Below are 26215 nucleotides of genomic sequence, written 5' to 3' on the forward strand. Positions count from 1 at the left end.
GACTCAGAGGTTAAGAGCACTAGCTGTTCTTCCAAAGGTCCTGAGTTCAATTCACAGCAGCCACATAGTGGCGCATAATCATCTATAATGAGATCTGGTGCAGAATACTATATATGCATAGTAAATAAATAAATGGAGGGGAGGGAAAGAGAGGGGAGGAAGGGAGGAGGGGAGGAGGAGAGGAAGGAAAGATAGATAGATACAGGTGACTAGAGAGAGACAGCCTCAGTATTTACAACTCTTGCAGAGGATTTGGGTACAGTTCCCAGCACCCACACAGTGGCTTACAACTCTAACTGTAGTCCCAAGGAATCCAACACCCTCCTCTGGCCTCCAAGAACAGCAGGTATGTATCTGGTACATATAAACATGGAGGCAAAATTCTCATACACATACAATAAACATGTGCCAGTAATTAATTTTTCATGCCTGTACTATAAGCATTATGTGAGAATTGGTCAAGATTGTAAGTCTCAATACAGCCTGGTCAGCCAGCCTGGGCCACTTAGGAAGACTATCTCAAAACAAAAAATAAAAAAGAGTACTGGGAAAGAGCACAGTGGTGGTGTGTTTGCCTCATTCATATAAGGTCCTTGCCCAAATATTAAGAACAGAAAGACAAAGAAAAAAAAAAAATGCCACAGGTATCCTTAAAACTTCAAGATATGAGTAGATCATTTAGAATTCCTAGGAGGCCATATAGACAGACATTCAACAACAGCGAATATTACTCTTAGGATCAGCACCTGCAGGAGCTGGGAGCAATGGCGCAGCAGTTAAGAAAGGCTTGAATTCAGTTTCCAGCACTCATATCAGATGGCTTAATCTGCCTAGAACTCCAGTAACAGGAACTGCTACACTTTTCTAGCCCCTGTAGGCACTCTAGTCATATGCACAAACTGAGTTTCTAACACACGTATACATTTAATTAAAAATAAAATACTTTTAAAAGATTTTTTTTTAAGAAGCTGAAGCAAGGACTACAAATTAGTAGCTAGCCTGGGCTACAAGAGACTCTCACAAACAAAAGGCAGCAGCAGGCAGCAGCTCCACTCCTGTACTGGAAATCTAGTGCTAACACAGATTTCAAAGTCTAACTCACTACTGCTGTATACTATGTGGCACAAGGCAATTTGTACTGTGAAAATTCGCAGTCTCTACCATCTCTTACCCACAGGAAAAGGAGAAGGGTTCCTCTCCCAGGGAAGGATGCAGATCCATTAGAATGCATAGGGCAGTCCTCAGACGCTGCTTAGAGAACTATGTAAGAATAATCTGCAGAGTGGACTTACGTGATTGCAACATTGCTCCCGTCTATAACAATATGCTTCAAATCAGCTCTCCCTGGTTCATTTTTTAACTCCAGCTTGTATGGTATTTTTAGGGTATCCCGAAATCTTTGAACTCCTGTAACTGAGGAATCCATATGATCAGAGGAGCCTGCCAATCGTGCATCTGAAACTGAAGGTGACACCTGGGGCAGCGGCATCGGCGGACAAAGTGGGGGATAATTTGGCTTAGGCTGAGGAGAGCCACAACAGCCAGAACGTTTTTCACCGGCAGGTTTTGTATTATTTGGAAGCAAAGGTTCTGCTTGCTGCTGAAAACCATTTTCAGGAAAAGCTGGGCTCCTCTGCTGGTGACCTGCAGCTCCCCTGGAAACAACACTGACTTCTTTAGGGCTGGAAGAGGCAACAGAGGGCGAGAGACCATCAGTGTCAAGGTCTACATTACCACTGTAGTTCTGGCTTGAACCCCAGATTTCATGTTTTTGTCCTGCTGGCACTGTTCTGAAAGAATTAATCCTGCAGTTTGAGGTACACTGTTTAGAGTCTTTGAAGGGTAACTGGGAAAATTTCTCCACCATATTCTGCTCTGTGTGATTCTGTGTTTTCTTTGGAGTGGAGTCTGTTGTGAGCTCATTGGTGCTGCTCCCAACACCTGCACTTCGGCTCTGTCTGGCATCTGGATACACAGTGCAAGGTGGAAAGTCTCTGTCTTCTTGGAGCCTTTTATTTTCTTTTTCGATTTCCTCCAAGAGCAACAATGGTTCTGTAGAAGGTCCATACTCCCTAATGACCTTTTCAACAATCTCTTGGGAATAGCCCATGGTTTTAAAGAAGTTTACAAGGATGTTGTATTCCATTTCTTCTGTAGTGTCTTTTCCATCGGGGCTTAGATTTGTAGAGTTAGAAGCAGCATCAGAAAGGTCAGTGACTTCATTTCCAGCTGATGCCTTACCATCTGGCAATGGCTCTCCTTCTGGAACATTCTCTAAGGAAAACTGCTTCTTGGTATGCCTTTCTTCTGCGTCAGAAGACCTCCTCTTGTGACAAACTCTGTCTTTGGAAAGAGCATCTTCCTCTGGACTCAGACCATTCACTGGCAAAAAGAGCAGATCTGGTGAGCTAGAAAAGGCTGTGTCCATTTGTTTTGTAAGCTCAGAAACTGGGGTCCTCCCTTTATTTCTGGAATCTTCCTGTGCAACAATTTCATCTCTAGTAATACTCAGTCCTGTGGCAGCATTCTGCGTGAATTCTGGTGGCCGCACACCTCCAACTTTAATGACATCATCATCTCCTGTTTCAAAAAGATTCTCTTCACCTTGTGTGAGACTCAGTAGTTCTTTCTTCAAGGAAGTAGGCAGAATCAACAAGTCCATTGTGTAATTGTCTGCATGGGCTTCAACAAACTGCCTGAATTCCCGTTTGATTTCTGACTCTTTCTGATTACTGGGCAGGTTCTCATTATTCTCAAAGAGCTTCACAAACTGCTGAATGTGGCTCCTGGCCATGACCACAGCCTCAGCACTTCCTCTGATGCCAAGAAGCCCAGTGTCTAAAATGCAGAGGTCAGCACAAGTATCCTGAATTAAGCTCTTCAAAAATAGGCTCTGTGCCCCGACAAAAATGCAGTGCATGGCCTTGGGGTAACATTCTCTTTCTTCCAGTTCAGGTTCACAGATCCCTTTGATATACTCCTGTGAAGAGAAGACAAAATTAGACCAATTTGCCAGGTTCCTTGGTACATGGACCTACAATAGCCAGGCTGATTTTTTTTTTTTTAAATCATTAAGCATATTTATAATTTGGAGCAATATGCCTTAATTTCAGTTAAAAAAAAAAATTACAGCTCTGAACTTTTACCTGGGGTGGGGGCTATTGCTTTCTGTTCATTCTCAACTGTTTAACTATTTTTAGAGGAATTGAAACTTTGTATAATCTTCAGAGTGGGAATGTATAACCTTTCACTCTTTCGCATTGTGATTTTAGGGGCTTGCCTAGCTACACAGTGGATAATCCCAAGACTGGATGCATTTACATCTACAGAGTATCTCCTTGGTACCTAACTGCGATAATCTGATTAGTGAGTTATGAGAAAACAAAGGCTTTGGTTTCTGGATTCAATAAAAATGATTACCCTGCCTCCAGGTTTCTTGAGGCTTTTAGAAACAGTAGGATTCAAGTACAAAGAATACTAATTAGGACCGTCACTGGTTGATGCTGCTACTGAAGAAGTCTTTAGTAAGGTTAAGAAGGGGAACTAGAGCCAATGAGATGGCTCAGCAGTGAAAGAATTGCCACCAAGCTTGATGGCGACCTGAGGGATCCACATGGCAGGCAAAGAGAACCAACTCCTTAAAATCATCCTCTGACCTCTACATACATGCCACAGCAATACACACCCAATAAATAAATGCAATTAAAAAAAACTTTTAAAGACAACTAGTTTCTTTAGCAAGTGCGCTGCTACTGGAAACAAAAATGAGTCAAACAAGCGCACGCACAGACAAACGTGTGAAACACATTCGTTAATATGCCCACCAGCTTTGGCTCTGGAATGTATTGGTCTCAGATTCCAGAAATAGTTCCGGTGCAGTCTTGCTCAAGTTACCCAACTGAAGCCCAGATTCTTCAATAGCAGAGATAAGAATAGCACAGTCATATATGGCTATGGGAATTAAAGTCCTCATAATGGCATCCTGGTACATGATCAGTGAAATTTTTGGATCTCTTTTGAAAAATGAGATCTAACCTCTACCTTCAACTAAAATTATAACAGCATCCCTAAAGCCAGAATTATTTAAAAGGTCGGCCTGTGAAGCGCCAGGCAGGAGGTTTTTAAACTTAAACTTAATATGCATTTGCTGTTGATGGCCACACCTCTTCAGTTAGAATCCATATTCAAATATATATATATATATATATATAACCTTTGTGCATCTATAATTTAGAACCACCAAATCTGAGTAAATCAAACAGTAGAAATGAGGAAATTCCCATCCAAATAGTATGTTACTAAAGTATGCTCCTGAGTCCTGACTGGTACTGGGGTTTATAGTCTTGATGAAACAAAGAAGAGTCTTGTCTTTTTAATAAGCATATTTTTCTATTTTTTTTAAGGTGACAATTTAGTCATGCCAAATAACCAAACGTTTTCTCTTCCTGAATATCCAAGCAGTGTTAAATACTGTTAAATAATGCCAGCAGCCTTAGAGCTCCAAGTGGGATCTGGGGATGTGGCTCAGCTGGTAGACTGCTTGTCCAGCATACACAGGGCCCGAGTTCAAATGTGTTACCATGTGAGTCAGTCATGGTGGTATATGTCTATAATCCCATGGACTTAGGTTGAAGCAAAAGGACCAGAAGTTCAAAATCAACTTTCGCTGCATAAAGGCCAGCCTCAGCTACATGAGACCCTGACACAAACAGATCTCTCTTCAAAAGGGCAACATTTGGCTACAACTTGTTTGAACTTATGCTATATTTACACATGGCTTTAAAAATGTTTTTATAGGAGCTGGAGAGATGGCTTAGTTAAGACCACTTCCTGCCCTTCCAGAAGACACAAGTTTGGTTCACGGCACTCATGTCAGGAGTTTACACAGCCTGTAATTCCAATTCTTGAGGCTGTGACACCTTCTTCTGGCCTCTGTGGACACCTGCATATACCCACCTCCCTACCACATGTACACACACAAATTCTTTAAACAGAGAAAACGTTTTTATAAAGCACTTTATCTTAAGCTAATAGCAGTTTCACAAGGACCAATTTTTTAACTTTAGTATACAGATCATGTGCACTCTATCGATTGACCCCTAATCACTATATGATAATACCATGAGACTCCAAACTTCTGCATGCATGTATGAGTTCATCACAGATCTAGAATATTTCATCACATGGCCTTATAAAACCATCACCTTGTGGCAATGTTTAGAATTATTCCATTATCAAAGATTTTCTTTATCTTTTACTGTCACATCTACGACTTTTTATCTTCAATCTCCTGGAGGTCACTTATTTTCAAATTCGAACTTCTGTGATATTATTAACATTATGAAATGGACTTACTTGACTTTAAACGTTTTAGCACACACGTAAAGTGCTGGTCCATGATTTTCCATGCACATGCCTCATTGTACTTGACTTGTTTCCACCTATAACCTTCCTTACTATAGCTGTCCAGCTTTGCTCATATTGCTCTCTTATCCTTGTATTGGTCCCCTTTTTGCGTGCGCGTGCGTGCACACACGCACACACGTCCAGGTTTTAGATAAGAATACATGATATTTGTCTTCCCCAACAATTCCTCTCTTACCGGCTCCCAAAGTCCCTTCCTTTCTTAGCCCAGAACCCTAGGTCCTTTCTACTTTCACATCTTAAGGTTGAATGGCTGATACACCACATTTCCTCTATCCATTTGTCTGCTGACAGGCAGGTAGCATAACTTAGCTATTGTCAACAGTGTTGCAATAAGCATAGACAGGAGTGTAGTGATGTAGACCTTTTTCCCTTAACACGATGCCCTTAAAACTTAAGAAGTTGCAGCTGGAAGCGGTGGTTCATACTAGAGATTGCAGCAGAGGGAAGACCAAAGCAAGATTGCTGTGAGCTTGAGGCCAACCTCGGCTACATAGAGACGTTGTCTCAAACAAACAACACAAAACACTAAAGAGTCATGTTCAGATTTTTATGTGAGTTTCCAGTTCACATACTTAGTTTTCCAAGGAGCTTCCCCATTTTTCAGATGGCTACATAATTTACAGGACTCCAAAAATGTATGAAATCCAGTTTTCCCAAAACTCTGCCAGTTTTTAATAGTGTTAGTTTTTATTTTTGACATTTCAGTATAAGTGTGGTGGTATACTTTATCTCAGCTCCCATCTCCTCCTGGCTGGCTAGTGGCCCTGATCACCTTGCCTCACACTATCTGTCCTCTCCAGTGAAATGCCTTATTCTTTTGTCTGTCTCTAATTCGACTGGTTTTGTCATTTGAGTTTTGAGACTACTTTAAATAGTCCAGTCTTCTGCAAGAACTGTGGTTTACATCTCTCTTATATATACTAGTAGTCAGTCTTACCATTTTTCCCCCACTTTGAGACAGTGTCTCATGTGGCCTACATCGGTCTCTACCATACTTGGTCTATATGGTAATCTATGTACTAGAGATCAAACCTGTGACTTCAGACATGCTTGGCTGGAACTCTAATGACTGAGCTACACCACAGGCCCTTCAGTCCATTACCTATCAATTAACACCATGTTTTGTGCTGGCAAGTCTTAAATTTTAAGAAAGTTGTTTATTTTTTTTTCCTTTGTTAAGCTCTACTCCTGACATCTCCCCTATGTCATCCTACACAGGTTGTATATTTAAGAGCCAAGGCTTTAGCTTAGCAGACGAGCCAAGGCAAGCCGTTTAAAAGCACTAGCTGCTCTTGTAGAAGACCCAGGTTCAATTTTCCAGCACCCACATGGCAGCTCACAACCACCATCAAGCAGCGATGTCACTTACTGATAGGTCTTTATAGAACCCTCCACCCAATAGCCAAAAGATGTTCTTCTCAAAAACCCACAAAACTACCAAGATAAACACCATGCTCACCATGAAACAATCTCAACAAAGTTAAAAGAACTGAAATTATGTAGAATGATCTGACCACAAAATAATCAAACCAATCAGTTACAGATAAGAAAAATCTCCTAATGATTGGAAGTTAAAAACTGTACAGTATACTTCTTAGTAACTCATAGGTCAGGGGAATTTTCCTTTTTCTGTTCCTTTCTTTGGTAGGCTATGGATCTTCCAGACATGTGAGTTCTTTCTTACAGTGCTGGGGATGAACCCCGGGCCTTGCCATGTTAGGTAAGTATTCTGCTGCTGAGCTGCACGCAACCCCTCTAGGAAAATTTTTTAGGAATGCATTGAACTAAGTGACAGTAACATAAAATATCCAGGCACAACTGAAGCAGCATGGAAAGGCTTTTTCTGAAACTCTCAACATTATCCTGACTGACCTAAAATTCACTAGGTGATCACCAGGTGAGCCTAGGGCTCAGTGATCCTTTTACCATATCCTTCCCTGTGCTGAGAGTATGTGCAGGGACAGCCATGCCTAACTTGAAAAGGAAATTTAAGACAGAAATGCACAATTAAAAATGGGTATTGCAACTCACACCTGTAATCCACCTTAATTGCAGCATTTAGGAGGAAGAGTTGGGGGACTGACATGAATGCAAGGATAGTTGGGCTCTAAGTGTGAACGCTGTCTCTGCCTCCTAAGTGCATGGATTACAGGTAGCCTCCGAGCCCTCCCCCCTTTTACATGGGTTCTGGGGACTCAAACTGAGGTTCTCAAGCTTATGCAACCAGTGCTTTATCCACTGAGTCATCTTCCCATCTGCCACATGCATCATTTGAAGATACCAGGATAAAGGTCCTTGTTTTGTTTTCTTCCTGTGCTGGGAACCAAAGTGTGAGACTTGTATGCAGTAGACAAGTGCTCTCCACTGAGCTACATTCTCAGACCTAAATTCATTTGTTCTTGGATCCTTTCCTCTCCCACCTTCTAACACAGTGCCTCACATTCCATGTACATACATTAAAACCCAGCATACAATGCACATTTTTTGTTTCTAGCAATCAAGCTCAAGTTGAAGAACTCAGGAGGAACAGGCATGCTGGCGTAATTCCGGCACTAAAGAGGCTGAAACAGGACAATTTTGAGCTTAACAAGCCACCTGACTTAAGCTACATAATGACACTTTACATCAAAAACAAACAACCAAAACATCATAAAAGGAGAAAGTAACCAACTGCACTTACTACTTCCATATAAACTTTAGCAATTCAGAACAGGTGGGAGGGTAGCCAGTGCCAAAGCTACACGGTGTCCCAGTAAGCCTCAGCTAACAGCTAGAGAGCTTGGTTCCAACGGTAATAATGATGATGAGGATGGCCACCTTCTGAGTTTTTAATTGCAACTTTGCTCTAATCTTGCTGATTGGTTCTTTTCATACTAGTTTTTTGCTGAACCTATTGGTTTTGACAGTTACCTACAGGGAAGTTTACCCAGTTGTCCTGGAACAAGAGGTTCACCTGTCCCTGCCTACTCCGTGCTGGGATAAAAGGATGTACCACCATGCTCTACAACTGGGGAATTTGAATAACAGCTGCTTTAGTTTTTAGCAGGTGATTCCAACATCTGTGTGTTCTCAGCAGTAATATTAACATCCTTTCCTGTAAGTTATGAATGGCCCAATTATTCACATGCTAAGTCACTTACACAGTCCACATTGAATGCTATGGTATACCATGCCAAACCTTGTTGAAGTTCTAAGAATATTGGCATGTTTGATGGATAACAAATCTGTCATATGAGTTGTGGTTCCAATGCCATACAGTTTTAGAATGTGTCTGCAATAGGACGGTGGCTATGTTCAGTTCTTAAAAGCTTTTTGTTTGAGACAAAGCTTATGTAGCTCTGGCTGTCCTGGAACTTGATATGTAGACGAGGCTGGCCTCAAGCCCATAGAGTTCCAACTGTCTGTGGCTGCTCCTCAGTGTTGGGATTAAAGGTATGTGCCACCAGCCTCCCTTAAAAGCATTTCTTGGGGTGTTTGGGAGCAGGTGTGCACATGGGCAGATTGGAGCTGGGTCTGGAAAGTCTACAAACTGTTTTCACCACCCCAGGACTGATGCTGCCTGAGTACAGAGAAAAGAGAAAGAATAGGGATTTGGCAAATGTCAAGTACTAGGTGCCCCCTTCCTGTCACTTCAGGTTGGAGACAAATAGGAGGGGGGGCAGGCAGCAAGATAGCTCAGTGGATAATCGTTCCTACTGCCAAAACCGACAACCTAAGTTCCATTTCCAGGACCATGAGGAAGAACAAGAGATTAGACTCCTGCAAACTCCCAAGCACATCCCCACAGCCCTATCTTACCCTGATAAATAAAGGAATAAATTGTGGTAAACCCCAGGTCCCATGTACTGAGCTAACATTGCTGTTGAGACAGGGTCTCTCCAGGTTGATTGGGCTAGCCTGGAAATGGCACTCTTCCTACTTCATCCTCTAGGATGCTGAGATCACAAGCGTGTGCCACACACCCCTATCCAGCTTCTCCTCAGTTCTTAGAAAAGCATCCATCCCACAAACCTAGAAGTGTTCCTGGTGACCTGTGCCACTCAGGAAGTAGCTCAAACCAGAAAAGGGCAAGGTTGCTACTCAGGAGCAGGCAGGGCTCACCTGGGAGCCTATTTCTCAAGGTACTATTCACATTATAATCTCCTCTCGAAGGCATACAGCTAAGATGTTTTAAGGACAAATAGAAAAGCAAAGCATATGAAATTGAAACGGAATTACAACTGATAGCAACCTGAAAGCGACCACCATAGTGTGTAGAACTTTGCTCACTACCAGAAGCATCATGGTACCGACAACAGGATATTCAAGTCCACCAACCATCACTGAGAAACACATAAGCAAGGAAGCTCTTAAGATGTCAACCTGGGCATTGTGGCACAATGAGTACTGTCATCCTAGTACTCAGCCTTCTTGGGCTACACTGGTACTTCTTGGTACTCTGTCTCAAAAACAAAACAAAAAGAAAATATTCTACACTATCTCGAGGAAAACAGAAAGGAAAATAAATAAGCCTTTTACTTTTATGCACTGATATGCATCCAACATCAAGTCTACACAGTGAGTTTCAGGACAGCAAGAGCTACATAGAGAAACCCTGTCTCAAAACAACAAAAAAACTCTTGTGTGTGTGTGTATGTTTGCATCTGTAAGCTCACAATGAGTGTGCAGGTGTCTAAATCTATGGAGGCCAGAAAAGGATATCCAATCCTTTCCGGGGATCCAGATTGGAGTTACAGGCAGCCATGAGCCACCTAATCTGGATGCTGGGGACGAAACTCATGTCCTCTGCAATAGCAGCAAGTACTCTTAAGCTCTGAGTCAACTCCCCAGCCCACACCAGATCCTCTTTACCCCTTAACATGTGTGGGCTTCCTGATCCTATGGAATGGTTACCTTCAGCCTTACCATGTGTGAACGTGTTACTACCATGTGTGACTGTGTAGGGTTACCCCCATCTCAGTCCTTCCATCTTCACAGTCTATGAACACAGAAGCTTGAGTCCCATTTTACAGCCAACACCTTGATAGCTGGGTTCTGTTCCTATTCTAACAGAATCACTTGAATGCTGACAACTACACCAAATAATTCTAACTTGGGTTACTGAGCACGACACAAGCAATCCATCCCTGCTAAGGACTTCCCACTTCACAGTTGTGCATACATGCTACGTATGGATACATCTTGACATGGGTGCAGCCATCTTGAGTCATAATTGTCACAAAGGCTCCCCAGTAACCCTAATTGGATTTTCCTTCACTTTCTCAATAATAAATAATAAATGAACAAATTACTAATCAGTCACACGTTGAGCTTTATAGTCAGACGCTGGGGATGTGTCCACAGCTTAGATGTTACTTTCATATAAGGCAGGTACATTTCAGCACAGATGAAGTCACTTTGTCTTAACCCACAGATACACCTCTTTCTGACCCAGTCTGTGGAAATACAACTGGTCTCGCTAACCCTGCTGGACCTCCTGTCTGTCAGCAAGGCCCCCAGCAAATGGAACCCTGAATAATCATATCTGTCTGCCTCTCTGGCCTCACAGGACCTGAGGGCTGCTCCTCATACAGGAAAACTGGGTTTATTCAGGGGACACCACTGAGTATCTCTTCCTCTCCTGGCTATGCCCCAAATCTTTTGCTATCATTTTCTATTGTTCCTCAGAGGTGTATAGGTCTCAAAATCATCTCCAGGTAGTTTCCCCTAAACTCCACCACTGGCCTCTCCAAGCTCCAGTCCTAACTTTTATTGGCCTGGTTTATCCAATTTCTGCCTCTAGCCTTACCACTGTTAGACCACAAGAATACCTATCCGCTGGCATTTCCATCCAGTCACGCTATTCCAAAAGTATCTCAAATTCTGGTCTGACTTGGAGCTGACAGTGCCTTCCAACTTAGCTTTGGTCCAAGTTCTCTTTTAATAAACATTAGAGTCAATGTAAACACTGCAATCAACTACAAATACAAACTTCTTCCTACCCACAAATTTTATCATGCCCTTGCTACAACATATAACACTGCTTCTTGCAATATAAGAAGTATTTCTGAAAGCACACTCTAGAAAGCCTCCTACTGGCAGCACTAATGTTCAAGATCTGCAGGGTCTTGTTCAAAGGTCTCTGGTTTGGATTAACTGTCCACTTATTTTTGCTACATACTTTAATGTTTTCTTCCTCTACCTTTGTCTAAAAATATCATCTGAGAAAACAGGGAGTATGTATATTACTCTCTGCTTTTTATACACAAGAGTGTCCTACTAAATTGTCATATTTATCACAAGTCCAGTAGACTGCTCATTTCTGCGGGGTGGGAACTGCCCTTAGCCATCAAATTCAGTTATCTCAAACAGAAATAATTCTCCAGGCATCTGGCAATATCAGGAGACATACCTGGCTTTCACAGCTTAAGGAGATGCTCCTGGCATCTCCAGCATCTAGAGGGTGGAAGACAGATGGTGCTAATCATCATACAGATATAATACACTCCTCCCCATACACCCAAATTATATGACCCAAAATGCCAATTGCATCACTGCTGAGAAACCCTGAACAAACCAATTAGTGACTAACTAATACCCACAGGTGGTTTGGAAACATGGACCAACATCTTGTAGCCAAGATGTGGTTAAATATTAGTTAAGAAAGAGGGGCCAACCTGGGCAGTGGTGGAGTGCCCCTTTAATCCCAGCACTCAGGGAGGTACAGGCAGGCAGATCACTGTGCGTTCAGGGCCAGACTGTCCTAAAAAACAAGCCCAGGACAGACAAGGCTACACAGAAAAACCCTGCCTCAAAGAAAGAGAGAGAGAGAAGGGGGAAAGATGGATGGGAAGATGGAAAGGAGACAGAAAGAGGGAGAGAGAGAGAGAAAGAGAGAAGAAAAACCAACTCCTCCCTCCGAAAAAACTCAAGGTCATTCTTAGCTACATAGAATTCCATGTCAGTCTTGGATGCATGAAACTCTACTTCAAAAATCAATCAATCAATTCCTTAACTGGAATGTATATAGAATTTCGCCAATCAAGATAACTCTGAGTTGGTAGACAAGAGAGCCCTAAAGAGTAAGATTTCTTTGCTCTGTAAGGCATTGGGTAGCCAATTTAGTCTGTAACTTAGCAACTTCATCCCAACATTCTTGTTTTCTTTGAGACAGGGTCTTACTATGTAGCTCTGGGTGACCTATACACTATACAGACAAGGCTTGGCATTGAACTCCAAGACCAGCTTCTACTTCCTGAGTGCTGGGATTAAAATGGGATTAAAGCAGTAGTTTCCAATTTTCCTAATGGTGTGATCCTTTAATACAGTTCCTCATATTGTAGTGACCTCCAAACATAGATTTATTTTCACTGCTACTTACAACTGTAATTTTGCTACTGTTTTGAATCTTAATGTAAACATCTGTGCTTTCCAATGTCTTAATCGACCCTTGTGAAAGGGTTGGTAGACTCCAGGCATGGGCCACCACGCCTGCCTCCAGTATTCCTTTCTTCACCCAAACTCTCAAATCCCCAAAAATTTTTTGAGCTATGCTTATGCCCTTGCTGACAAGTTCTGGTTCATGAGTTACCTGCCTATCTGAAAGTTTGCTTGTAACTTAAAAAAAAAAAAAAAAAAAAAAAGTGTTTTATTTACCCTTTGGAAGTTTATAGGACCCACTAAGAGGCCCCAGTGTACTCACCTGTTAGAGGTACTAGCCTAAGATGCTCCCAAAAGGCTGTATGTTTAAATAAAAACTTGTATCATTTTAGGTCCCAAAATAAGTCCTCAGTAGCAGAAAGCCTTCACTTTTCTGTCTGTCTGTCTCTGTTGCTTTCTTCTCTTCTGCTGCTATGTTTGTATCTCATCATTCCTGGCCTTTCCTTCAGATGACTCACTGGTCTCAAAGGATCCTCCTACTGCAGCTTCCTGAGTGCTGGTGATTACAGGAGTACTTCATTGTGCCTATCTCTGCCTGTCCCCTTGCCAATCTCAAATGAGTCTCTATATACATGAATGTGGTCTAAGCACCTCTGCCTGCAACCTGACCTTTTTGGTTATGATCATGTGGTTATCTGACTAGCAGATAATTAGGATCTACTTTCAGATGAGATTAAGAAACTCTGGTTTGTGGCTGGATGCAGTTCAATGTCACAGTGCTTGCTGGTATGAGCTACACTGTGTTCCATCCTCAACATCACAAAAAGGAAGAGAGAAATAAGTATGGTGGTGCACACTGGAAATCTCAGCACTAAGATGAAGGTAGGAGGATTAGGAGTCCAGGGTTCCTGCAGGTACATCCTCGGCTACATCAAGTTCTAGGTCAGGTTGGCTACAGGAGACCCTTTTTCAGAAAGAAAGAGAGAGGAAGGAAGAAGGATAAGAAAAAGGAGAAGAAAGGAAAGAAGGGGAAGGGTGGGGAGGGGAGGGAAGGGAAAATATTTAGAAGAATGTTCCTTTTGACATGTTATCTATATTAAGGCACAGAAACTCAGTGCCCTGTGGGACCTAAACCAGCCAGTCTTCAATACATAGCTTTACTCCCTCAGTACCTGTACTCTTCCTGGACACTCTCAGAGACACTTGTCCTATCTAGATGGTTTCCTGATGAGTTAAAACAAAATGATTGATAGGAAGGAGGGTACTTGGTAAAAAGCAAGTAATAAGATATGACAGCCAAGCTAATGTCTACCAATATCCATTTTCTGCTTCCTTAACTACAAAATTCAGATTTTATTGAGGGCAGCAATATACCTGGGTCATAATGAAAATTTTCTAGTTTGATACTAGGAGTGGTTGCATGGCATACTTCTAGTCACCTAGAGGAAGCAAAGAACATATTAAGCTTTTCTGGAAAGGTGCTACTTCGGCTGCATTTCTTTCTTTTTTTTGTGTTTGGAAGCAGAGCTTCTCTGCTGTAGCCCTGGTTGTCCTGGAACTGGTTGTCTGTAGACCAGGCTGACCTCAAACGCAAGAGATCCGCCTGCTTCTCTATTCCAAGCGCTGGGATTAAAGGGGTGTGCCATCGACACTGGTCTACATTTCTTAAATCAAAGACATGACAGCTGGAGCAGTAAGTCACTCTGACCATAAGGGACCAGCTACTAGCCACTACTGAGATTTCTTCAGACTTTTCTGCTTTGTGGTGTTTAGGATTAAACACAAGGTCTTCCTGTACATGCTAGGCAAGCCCTCTACCAAATCCTTTACAATTTCTTTTTTAGTTGAGGACAGAGTCTCAGTAAGCTACCCAGGCTGGTCTCCTAAGTCACTGCATAACTCAAGCAGATCTCAAACTTGCAACGCTCCTGCCTCAGCCTCCTGAGTAGCTGGTATTACTGGTGTACCTCACCAATGCTCGGCCATCTTTAGACTTCTTGAGTGAAAAAAATACCAAGTCTCTATTTGTATAGGCATCTTTTTACTGCAGGAATTTTATTAACAACAGAGATATATTAACATGCCTCAATCTACCTATAGCAACAAAATATTAATTTTATTCTCTTAATTTAAAAAGCATGAGGAGGGATGCTGGGTCCCTTTAATCCCAGCACTAAGGAGGCAGAGGCAGGCCGAGCTCTGTGAGGTTCCAGGCCAGCCAGGCCTACATGGTGAGACTGTCTTTAAAAAAAAAACAAAACAAAACAAAACAACAACAAAAAAACCCCAACCAACCAAACAAACAAACACGGTTATGAGCCTTTAATCCCCCATGAGGTGTCTGTGTTATGGGAGTGGTGATTAGAGCAAGCAGATCTTGGCCAGCTTGGTCTACATAGCAACACTCTATCTCAAAAATAACAACAGGGCTAGGGCGATAGTTTGGTGGATAAAGGTGTTTACAGTACAAGCATGATGACTTAAATCCAATCCCCAGAACTCAGGTAAAGAAAAGAACCCACTTCACAAAGGTGTCCCCTCACCTCCACATGTATACTGCAGCATGTGTGGCCATACCCATGTGTCCACGTTCACAAAGTACCACGCACACATTACAATAATTTTTCTAGAACAACAAAGCAGCACCTTAATTACTACAAAGATCTCCCCCTACAGTTCCATTTGAAATTTAAGGATACTAACTTTAACAATTACATTAATTTGGTAAAATAGTGGGGGGGAGGGGGGAGAAACCAAGACAGTGAACCTTGATTTAATTAAAATCCTACAAAAGGGGGGCAGAAAGATGGTTCAACAGTTAAGAGAACTTGCTGCTCTTACAAAAGATCTGGGTTAGGCTCCTATCACCCACATGGCAGCGTACAACTACCAGTAACACCAGTTCCAGGGGATCTAATGTCCTCTTCTGACCTCCACTGGTGCTAGTCATGCAGGTGGTGCACAGACATACAAATGGCAAAACACTCATACCCATAATATCTTTGAAAGGTAAATACAGCTTTTTAAAAATCCTACAATAAGACATGCAAAATACTTCAGCAAGTAAAGTTACCTGCTACCAAGCCTGATGACCTTAGTTCAATCCCTGAGACCTGCATGGTGGAAGGGGAGAACCACTTTTGACAAGTTTGTCCTTGACCCACATGCAGGATACGGTATAAACAACTCCAACAAAATGAGTAAGGAAATAAGATTTTAAAACAAATCCAATATTGCCTGGGAAAGGAACAGAGAAGGGGAAGCTACAGCATTAGCAGTGAGTATCCCCTATTTCAACATTCTGGAACAACCCCAAAGTATTAGCCATAAAAGACACTAAGCCAACCACTGTTTCTTAAGATGATTTTCACAACTAAGGGGGAAAAAAGTATCATTCTAGGAAATGCAAAAAAGCTACACATTCCTTTCTGGTAAAATCAACACAAAAGCTCCACGATCCTATCCAGTGGTGCATTTCTAAGTTACTCCCTCCATGAACAAGCCTACTGTTCCCTCAAGAACCAGGAATCACTCTTCTAAGCAGAAGGATCTGAAATCCCTACAGCTCAGAACCCTGGAGAATGCCTGAGGGAGCCTTGTCGGTATGACAGTCTAGCCTGGAGTCTCACCTCCACCCCACCCCACTCCCCCTGCTGCTGACAGCCTTTCTACCTCCTTGTCCTCGCTCAAATAGTCTCTTCAGACACAGCTCCTGGGTCCCCCTGTGCCTCGCTCAACTTCACTTAGATCACCATCAGGGAACCTTCTGACTCCCTCTGGTCCCTACTTCTTTCCATACAAGTCCCTTCCAGTTTCTTCCTTACCGCTTGTCACCTCACTGAGACAGTGCTCCGGGCCACTAGGTCTGCTGCTGCTCTCTTATCCAAGAGGAAGGAGAAGGAAGTGTGTTAATTTACTAATACTGCCTCTGACTTTCTGAAGTAGAGCTTAAAAGGGCAGTTCAAACCCCCACTTGGATCACTGACATGTTTCTTCAGCATGTGTGACTGCATTTTATTACAATACATTTCTGTAAACTGAAGCTGCCATCCCCTGAACACCCCTGGCAGGGCACGAGGGGTTAGGGTGGGAAGGTAGGCTGAAGATTTGAAATGGCTCGTTAATTCAAGCTTGATTTTAGGGAGCTGACACTATACATTCAGGGCAAATTACCTTGGGGTGTTGTCAGCCCCTTTAGCAGCTATTCACCGTCCACCCATGTCTGATATAACAACATCCTTTTAACTGTAGCTGAAGCGTTCGGGATGTGCTTATTTAGCAGAACACTGGTGCCCATCAAACCGTAAGCTAAGTTGCCACTACGGAGACAGGGTCTGAGACTTAAAGATGCCCCCACCTGCTGTAGCCTAGTCTCCTCAAGTCTCAAGTTCCTAGCAATGCATCTGCATCTTCCTTGACTCTTGACTTTTTTTTTTTTTTTTTTTTTTTTTGAGATTGTCTTGTTACATAGCTCTGGCTGGGTTAGAACTTGCCACGCAGCTGTTATGACCCTGTGCCGATCCTCCTTGCCTCTAACTCTGAGTGCTAGAATTGTGAGTGTGTGCTACCAGACCCAGATATTTGTCTTTTGTTCTGACTATGAAAGCGTATGTAACTGCTTCCATATTAAGTCATGTTATTCAGTTGGGCAGTGGTGGTGCACACCTTTAATCCAGTGCTCAGAAGGCAGAGGCAGGAGACTCACTGAGTCCAGGATGGCTAGGGCTACACAGAAAAACCCTGTCTTAGAAAACCAAACCAAAACAAATAAACCAGATGTTATTCAGGGCAATCCGAATGTGTGCTCCTTGGCCACAGTTATTCATATTTGGCAGAGAGTAAATGATCTCTTGCTCCCTTTGACAGCTGTGTTTTGTGCTGATGACTTTACAGAGAGTATCAATGCAGCCAGATGTGGCCTGTAATCCCAGACTGAGGACAGGAAAAGTGAGGTTTTGGCTGTTTTAGACTACATAGCTTCCTTAATCCTTTTTTTGTTTGTTTTTGTTTTTCAAGACAGGGTTTCTCTAGGTAGCATTCGCTGTCCTGGACTCACTATGTAGACCAGGCTGGCCGCAAACTTACACAGATCTGCCTGCCTCTGCCTCCCAGAGTGCTGGAATTACAAGCGCACACTACTGCTCCCGGCCCTACATAACTTTCTTAAGACCAAAAGGGGGGTATTAATATGAAATTCTTGTTGATATACCACATAGCATGTACATGGAATTAAAAATATAAATTTGCTCCCCCATCCACCCAATGGATAAGGCAGTTCTCTCCAGGTTTCCTATTTTTTCACACTGTCTTACTTGACTGCTGTGATGAAACACCATGACCAAAAGCAACATGGAGAGAAAAGGGTTTATTGGCTTACGCATACACAGTCCACTGAGGGAAGCTAATGGAGGGATTTAAACCAGGTGAGAACCTGGAGGCAGGAGCTGATGCTGAGGTCATGGAAGAGTGCTGCTTATTGGCTTGCTCAGCCTGCTTTCTTAAGAGAACTCCTGGGTTCTCCAGGACCACCTGCCCAGGGGTGACACCACCCACAATGGGCTGGCTCTCCCCATCAATCACTAAGCAATGTCAAATTAGTATGGAAGTTGCTAGACATCCCTCACGTATCTGTATCCTGGAAAGCCAGCAGCAGAACATCAAGTCCAGAGATTGCCATTCTGTGGCATTTCACAGCTACATCGTATGCATTCTGAACTTCTACATCCCCTTCAGCAGGCCTTTTTACCTCTGAACATTTCCTCCATGCTCTCTTCATTCAAGGAACTGAGTAAAAGCACACATTTCAAATACCTGTGGTTTTGCCCATGTTCTCCCCTCCTTCAGAGATGCCCCGACTGCTTCACCCTTTGGAAGCTCACTGATCAGAAAAGTCTTTTCTTTTTATCATTACTGTGACACTTGGAACACATGTCAGCTGCAGCACGAATCATGTTGTCCTGTTTCCATGGGACAACCACATACACTGCTCCTTCACAGGTAGGCTTTTCCTCAAATGCTGACCACCAGCTAGTTGTGGTAGGCCATGTCGATACTGAGGACCAGGGGGAGGAAGACCTCCAGTTGGAAGCCAGCCAGAGCTACACAGCAAGATGTTACCCTTAAAAAACAGTAAATAAAAATTTAAAAAGCTGACTACCTGGCAGCCCCATCACCAACAGGTCAGAGAATATGAACTACTCTCTCTGGGTACCAGGGTTTAAACTTACTTGAATCTCTACTTCCACTCAGGTCCCAATCCACCCCACCCATGTCCAGTTCAACCTTAAAACAGTGTTCCTTTCACTACTGGTTCTCTTCTTGCCTTCAAGTTACCCATCCAGGAGTTTTAGGTAATTTTTTTCTCTGTCAGAACCCTCAATGACTCCTTCCTGAATATCCAAGATCTCAAGCCAAGCCAGCTGTTCTCCCAGCCATCATATCTCACAAAGAACCTTGACACGTTCTGGTCATGACATTCCACTTCAAATGTTGTTTTCTGGTTTCTATGTCTTCGTTAATAATGAAGTGCCTGGTAATCGTTCAGGCTTTTCAAGGTCCACCTAAAGCGCTGCCTCCTCCAACACACACAACTGGGCAGTCCTTGCCTTTCTTGAGCCTCCATGGGCATTATCGCTCTCCAACAGTAGCTCCCACTCCCCTCCCTCTGATTACCAGAGGCCTGGCTAATTCATAGGCCATTCTCACAGCTGTAACAGAAAACTCAATTTTGAGAGCCAGAGCAGTTAGCCTCCTCGCACCAACCCCCACCCCTTCTCTCCCATTTTCTTCTCTGGCACTAGTGATTGAAGCTTCAAAGCATGCTACCATTGAGCTGTAGACCTTGATTCCTTATTTTATGAGAGGTTATAGAGGTAGGTTTAAAACTCTTCTGGGGGGTGGTGCTGGAGGGATGGCTCAGAGGTTAAGGACACTGGCTGTTCTTCCAGAGGTCCTGAGTTCAATTCCCAGCACCTGTATGGTGGCTCCCAACCATCTATGAGATCTGGTACCCTCTCCCGGCATGTAGGCAGAATACTGTATACATAATAAATAAATAAATAAATCTTTTAAAAATACCAAAAAACTCTTCTTGGGCTGGGGGTGTAGCTCAATGGAAGATTGCTTATCTAGTGTGTACAAGGCCCTGGCTTTGATCCCCAGCACTACCAAAAAGAAAAACTTGGTCATGATGGTTCCTCTGTGTAGGCCAGGCTGGGCTCAACCAACCACCTTCATGCCTCAGCCTCCAGGGTTCTGGGATTATAGTATGTTCCACCATAACCACCTGGCCAAACTTTTCTTTGCTGTATTTCCCCTCAATGCCATCTCACCTTAGACCAAATTAATGGTTTCCTTTTCCTCTAGTCAACTCTTACTCATGAATCTCAAGGAAAGGAAGGATTTCTTGTAAGTGGGAAGGTTAGATTGTGAGTAATACATGTTGAAAAGATAACCTGGAAGGTGGCATTACCATTACCAAAATAGCAGATGCCACGCCTTCCCCATTAGCTAAACAGTGAGGCACTAGCAGACAGACCAGAGAAGGGTTGGAAGGACTGGTAGAAGAAGCAAGGCTTTTCTGTAGACCAGTCGAAGCACTTTCTACCTCAGAAAGAAAGTGGCAGCAGGAGCAGTCCAGGCCACAGCCAGGGCAGAAGGGAGCCTGCTGTGGAAGTCTAAGAGAGCTGCTACCACATCCATTAGCAAAGACGGAGGTGGGGCACGAGCCTGTAGTCTTAGCACTTCCAGACAAGGGTAAGACTGCTGATTCGAGGCCAGGCAGTCACAGAAAGGTTGTCTCACAGTGTTCTCTAAGAGGAGGGTTCAGACTGACAGGAAGCCCTACCAGGTCCCAGCACGAAGGAAGGACTTTCTGAAGGAGGATGATGGTGAAGTGGGAGGCAGGGAGCAATGCGGCTAGAAGCAATAAAGTCAGAAGGAACACCACCAGAAACAAAGGTCTTAAGCAAAGGCAAGCACAGGGAAAGGAGTGGAATGAGTACATGGAGGAACATGTAGAAGTGACAGGCCTCAGGAATGTTTTTAGCCCTGGGTAGTGAAAGAGTGGGTGCTGAGGAGAAAGGAGGCTAATAGGAAGGGGTTACAACACTTGTTCAAAACCAGATAACTCATTTAAGGGATAAGCACAGGAAAACCAACTTGATCCAACATCAATGATTCCAGCCCACACTGTGCAGAATCGCACAACTAAGTGCCTTATACCCTACACATGGTAAATGCAACATCTACATTTTAAAATTAAAAAAAAAAATTAAATCTAATTACATCAGGAGCTACTCAAGGGTAGCTTGAGTACCACTCAAGGGTAATGTGAAATTTGTAATGTAGGATATAAAAAACGGTCTCCCCACAGCGTTGCCCGTGGGGATTCTAGAAACAAATGAGTTCTGGTGCCTTACAGGTAGGAAAGTCTGGAGAAACATGGGTATCTGAAGGTGTTCAGGAAGCTCAAAACATGTGGCTTTGAGAAGCTGGTGACTTCAAACCGAGAAGAGCAGTGAGGAGCTTTCTCCTAAGTTCCCAGATCTGACCCTCCAAATACCGCCGGAGAGGAAACACCACCTTACTCCTCAACTCAGCTTTGGCCTTCTGGCCCTTCTCCCACGCATGGGCTTGTAGGGCTCTCTTCCATGCAAACAAAATTAAAATGCCCTTTCTTCAGGCAACCTGTCGACTACCTGGTTATTTCACTGGCTCAATGAGATTCGGAAGCAGAGACTGTTCTGCGGTCAAATTGTGCCACTGTTTTCTGACGAGAGGGGGAGGAGCTGGTGGCGGTGTTGAGTATGTATAAGGTCTGAAATACTGATTAGACATAAGGTGAGTCACCGCTTGGTTTCAGTTTCTCCAGCTGTTCATTTAATAGAAGAGTCCTACCAAACCGTCCTCGCTGGATTTTTAAACGCTGAGTTATTCCTTTTCTGATACTCGGCGGAACGTCAGACGTGCTACGAGCATCATATCATCGAGTATCAACAATACAGGAATAATGTTATTTCGAACGCAGCTACTAAATATCCCGACTCTAAAGTGTCTAAAGCATTGCTTATCCTTATGCTTTCCTCCTCCTGATTTCCAAGAGGGCCTAAGATCTCCAAAGAGTTCAGAAGCCCCGTAGTGACGACCTGGAGGGTGAAAAACAACCAGGAGCGTGGAGCCCTCGCACATCCAAGGGACTGGGGGGACCGACAGCGCGACCACGCAGCGCGCTTGCTCCGGGCCTGACGGCTCCGCGCTCTGCGCACCTCGCCTACTTCCATCTTCGCGGGGGACCGGAGAGGGAAACGCTGTCGCAGCGCCCTTTCCAAACGAGGAGACCAAGGCTCCCGGGATGAAACCGCTACGCCCCGCGGGCCGCAGGGGCCAGGCCGGACTCACCTTGGCGCTGTGCACCGCCTCCTGCGCGCCGCGGAGCTGCAACCAGATGCGCGCGGGCAGCGGCTCCTCTGCCCCGAGCGCGCCGAGCACCGCCAGGCCCACGCCGAACAGAGCCTCGATGCGGCCGCGGCTCCGCTCCAGCAGCGCCGCCTTCTCGGCGGGCGCCGTGAACTCGTCCAGCACCGCCCGGGCCGCCATGGCGGGCGCGGCCTCCCGTGGCGCCGGGGGCCAGCGGCGGCGACGCCCCCTCAGCGTGCCGCCGCTGCACCGAGCCGCTGTCCGGAGGCGTGGGCCGCGCCGGCCGCCTCCCCCGCCCGCAGGCCCCGCTACACCATCACGACTCGGCCGCCGCAGCTTAGCAACTGCGGGCAGTGACTCTCCGCCGCCCCGCCGCCGCCGCCACAGCCGCCACGCATGCGCTCAGCCCGCCGCCGTCATTGAAGCTCGCCGCCCCGTCGTGAAGGCTGCGTTGGTAGGCTGGGGGCGACGGAAGTCGACGCCATACGCGGTCACCATATTGGTTGAGGGCAAGCGTCGGGAGGCGAGGCCTGGGTGGCCATGTTTGATGAGGGGTTGGTGCCTTTGGTCATCTAGTAAGTAGGTGGGATGTTTGGGGGTTTACGTTGGTAAGCAGATGGTACTTCTTTTCCCCTCTTTTCGTTTTTTTTACTCCCTTTTCTTCCCTTATTTACTTTATTTAAAAAAAGTTACAACAGGAAATGAAAAAGGGACTACCTGTAGAGAATTGAAAGGCTAAATAATTGCTTACACAGTGTCAATTACTTGTAATCGCAGCGGGATGGGGAAATGAGGCAGGCGGACACTGGTCTGCTGAAGGCAAGCCTGAGGTACATAGTTCCAGACCAGCTGGGGTTACCAAGGGAAACCTTGTCTCAAAAACCAGAGGAGACATGGCTAGGTGGTTAAAAATTCTTGTTGGATACTCATAAGGGCTGGGAGTTAGGATATATCAAGCCAGGCAAGGGAACAGATCTCTAGTGCCATCTCCGAGGGAGGTGGGAAGACAGGAGGGCTTGCTGGCTTCCAGCTTAGCTGAGAAAAGGCAAAAGAACAGCGGCTGATTCAAAGAAAAACTCCACGGTAAAGGAGTAGTTGCGATGTGGAAGAGATCACCTGAAAGCCCCTTCTGGCCTCTCCTTGGAGAGAGACAGGACACACTTGTGCCCATACACTCGCTCACAAATAGAACATACAGAAAATAATTCTAAAGTAAACCCATTCAAAGAAGCCGGGCACGGTGGCCTGTATTTGTGGCAGCACTTAGGAAGCTGAGGCTGGAGGATCGAGACTTCAAGATCAACTTTGGCAAGAGCCAGGCGCAGCCTCAGAAACATCTCAAGCTCTCTCCCTGTGCTCTGTCCCTCACTATCTCCACTATTGTCTCTCACTTTCCCTCTGTGCCGGGTCGGCAGTTTATTTACTGTACCTTCGCATACAAGAAAGAGAAAAAGGCAATTTCACAAGGGTTATTTGTGTTATGTGCGAGGCACAAATTATAGATATGGGGGCGGGGAGGGGGCTCACTCATGATCATACTTGTGCTTGCGCGGCTAGGGCAAATAAGCCCAAATCCTTCTTCAGGTCTGTTTTTCCATCTGTAAAGTCAAAGACGTCAGTCACTTGACTCCAACACCTTTTCCCAGACCATAAGTTTTCTTGAATCCTTGAAAATAAATTGTGAAAGATAAAGTTTCTTTCTTCTAAGTATCTTGGATATGGTAAAGAGGACTGCGGGGATATTGCTTACTTCTCTGTACTGTAATTCTTCATCGGTACACTGCTGGAGGATGTTTTTGTACACTGTGTATTCAGATGCTGATGTCTATGCCCTGAGATATGTTTGCAGTTTTCAGTCCTCATGATCACTAAAGAATTTCCTGTATCAATGTAGTGTAAACATTGCTCCCGACTTATCTCTGATTGGTTAATAAAGAAGCTTATAAGCCAATGACTGGGCAGAGGAGAGAGCAGGCTGGACTCCCTGTCTGGGAGTCTCAGGTAGAAAGAGGGAGGGAAGGAAGTGGAGGAGAGAGGAAAAAGTCACCAAGGTGAGGAGTTCGCCAGGAGGACAGAGTTAGATCAGAAGGCTAAGGCAAGACCAAGACGGCAAGTAAAAGGGCATATGCCTGGGAGCCAGACTAGCATAAATGCGTTAGAACAGTGAGTATCTGCCCAGTTACAGGGCATAAATCTTGTTGAATAAACCTAATAGGTTTCGGTGTCATTTATTTCGGAGCTAGGGCGGGTACCAGAAAAGGCCCCTACTAATGTGGTAAATGGCAGTCCTATTGTGACAGTATAATCCCAACACAGTAAATGCACATTGTAGCTATTATGCAAGGATCTCCTTCATTATCAAAATTAACCAAAAAAATTATTCCCATGTAGTGGGGGAAGTGAGTTATTAGTCTCTTAATCCTGCCTGAGACTTCTGAGTTAAGATGAATTTATTAAGCTACAGGTATGACCGTGGTGGTGCTCCAATCAATTCCCTAAGGTGTCAGGTTTTTGTCCATACTCCCTGAACCCCCACTCCCAAAGACTTTGGCTTCCTGGAAGTGCCTGGTACCTCGTGGGGATAATACAGTATTAACAGTGACATTAATGTAGGACTACAGCAGTATCATCTTCAAGACTCCAGCTTTCATTCTTGTAGCTTTTGGTTTTTTTGAGATAGGGTCTCTCTACATAGCCCTGGCTGTTCTGGAACTCCCTATGTAGACCAGGGTGGCCTTGAACTCATAGAGATCTGCCTAGCTCTACCTTCCAAGTGCTGGGATTAAAGGCATACACCACCACACCTGACTCAGCTTCCATTCTTGACAAATGAACACATTCTTGGTAGGGGCATGGAGGATGCAAATAGCTATTAGTGCCGAATTAGGAAGTGTTTTTCTCTTTTTGGGTTTTTGAGACAGGATTTCTCTGTGTAGCCTTAGTTGTCCTGGAACTTGCTTCGTAGACCAGTCTGGCCTCAAACTCACAGAGATCCACCTGCCTCTGCCTACTGAATGCTGGGATTAAAGGTGTTTGCCACCACTGCCCAATGAATTAGGAAATGCTTAAAGCCTCAGTTTTGATGGCAATCCTGTGGAGGTTTATTACAGGAACACTGAACTGTGGGCCTAGGAACCTGTACCCTCTGTGTGCTTGCTCTCAGAAGGAGAAGGAATTGGATCTAAATATATTTGGGTTAGAAATGGCAATGGTGGTGGTGGGGAGTTGGTGAGACGGATTACCTCAGGTAAGATGTATCGGATAGGATGTATAAGATGTATAGGATAAGATAAGGGTCCAGGCTGTTGGGGTTTTCCATGTTTCAGAAACTCAGGCAGGTGTTCTCCTGGTGCCTTACCAAAAGATGAGTCAGTGCAGGGAAGAGAAACACTGGCCTCACAGACCAGCAGCTTCCTCTTCCCCCTGGGCTTTTCCCCTGGTGTCCACACAACCTGCAGTCTTGCTCCATCAAGGCAATTATCTGGGATTGGCTGAGGCAGACCAGGTGGTAAGTGTGACTTGCTGGTATATGGCACCCGGAGCTTAGTGTTATCAACACAACCTGCTATTTTCTTTGTTGCACTCAGTGGAGTCTACATTGTTCATCAGTTGGGCAGGGCTTTCCCCAACACTGTTCCTGTGTGTTTCTAGTAACTTCCCTGTTGGTGATTCTTTCATTGCTTAGTTGTAAGGGGTGGGGAAAGAGATTATCTTCAAAAGCTCAAAACAGCACTCTCCTTTCTGGCCTCTAAAACAGCAGGAGTAGAGCAACTGGGCTTGATTGTACATACCTGTAATCCCAGCGTTTGTGAGGCTTGAAGATCAAAGGTCAAGGCAAGGTTACACAACACTAACCTGTATTCAGAGTCACCAAGTTGGTATATCACTGAATATATACAACTTTGGGGTATTTTTTCTCCTAGTTAAGATCCTTTGCAGTTTTTATTTGTTCAGCATTCCCCTTTTTGGACCTCTCTTGCTTTTCTGAGTGTAAGGAACAAGGAGGGAGAGA

The 26215-nt window shown here is 44.4% G+C and overlaps 1 protein-coding gene across 1 annotated transcript in view; it reads right to left on the bottom strand.

The window, feature by feature from the left end:
• Positions 1-22603, bottom strand: part of N4bp1 (NEDD4 binding protein 1) — a 41941-nt gene extending 19338 nt beyond the window's left edge. Inside the window, exons 1-2 of the mRNA XM_055620983.1 lie at positions 22186-22603; positions 1293-2980 (exon numbers count right to left, since the gene is read on the bottom strand). Coding sequence (XP_055476958.1) covers positions 1293-2980; positions 22186-22383 — 1886 coding nt within the window. The 5' untranslated portion in view covers positions 22384-22603. The remainder of the gene's footprint in view (positions 1-1292; positions 2981-22185) is intronic.
• Between the last annotated feature and the right edge of the window lie 3612 nt (positions 22604-26215).

The sequence above is a fragment of the Psammomys obesus genome, unplaced genomic scaffold (assembly GCF_907164565.1).
Source record: "Psammomys obesus unplaced genomic scaffold, mPsaObe1.curated_primary_1811, whole genome shotgun sequence".
Lineage (NCBI taxonomy): Eukaryota > Metazoa > Chordata > Mammalia > Rodentia > Muridae > Psammomys > Psammomys obesus.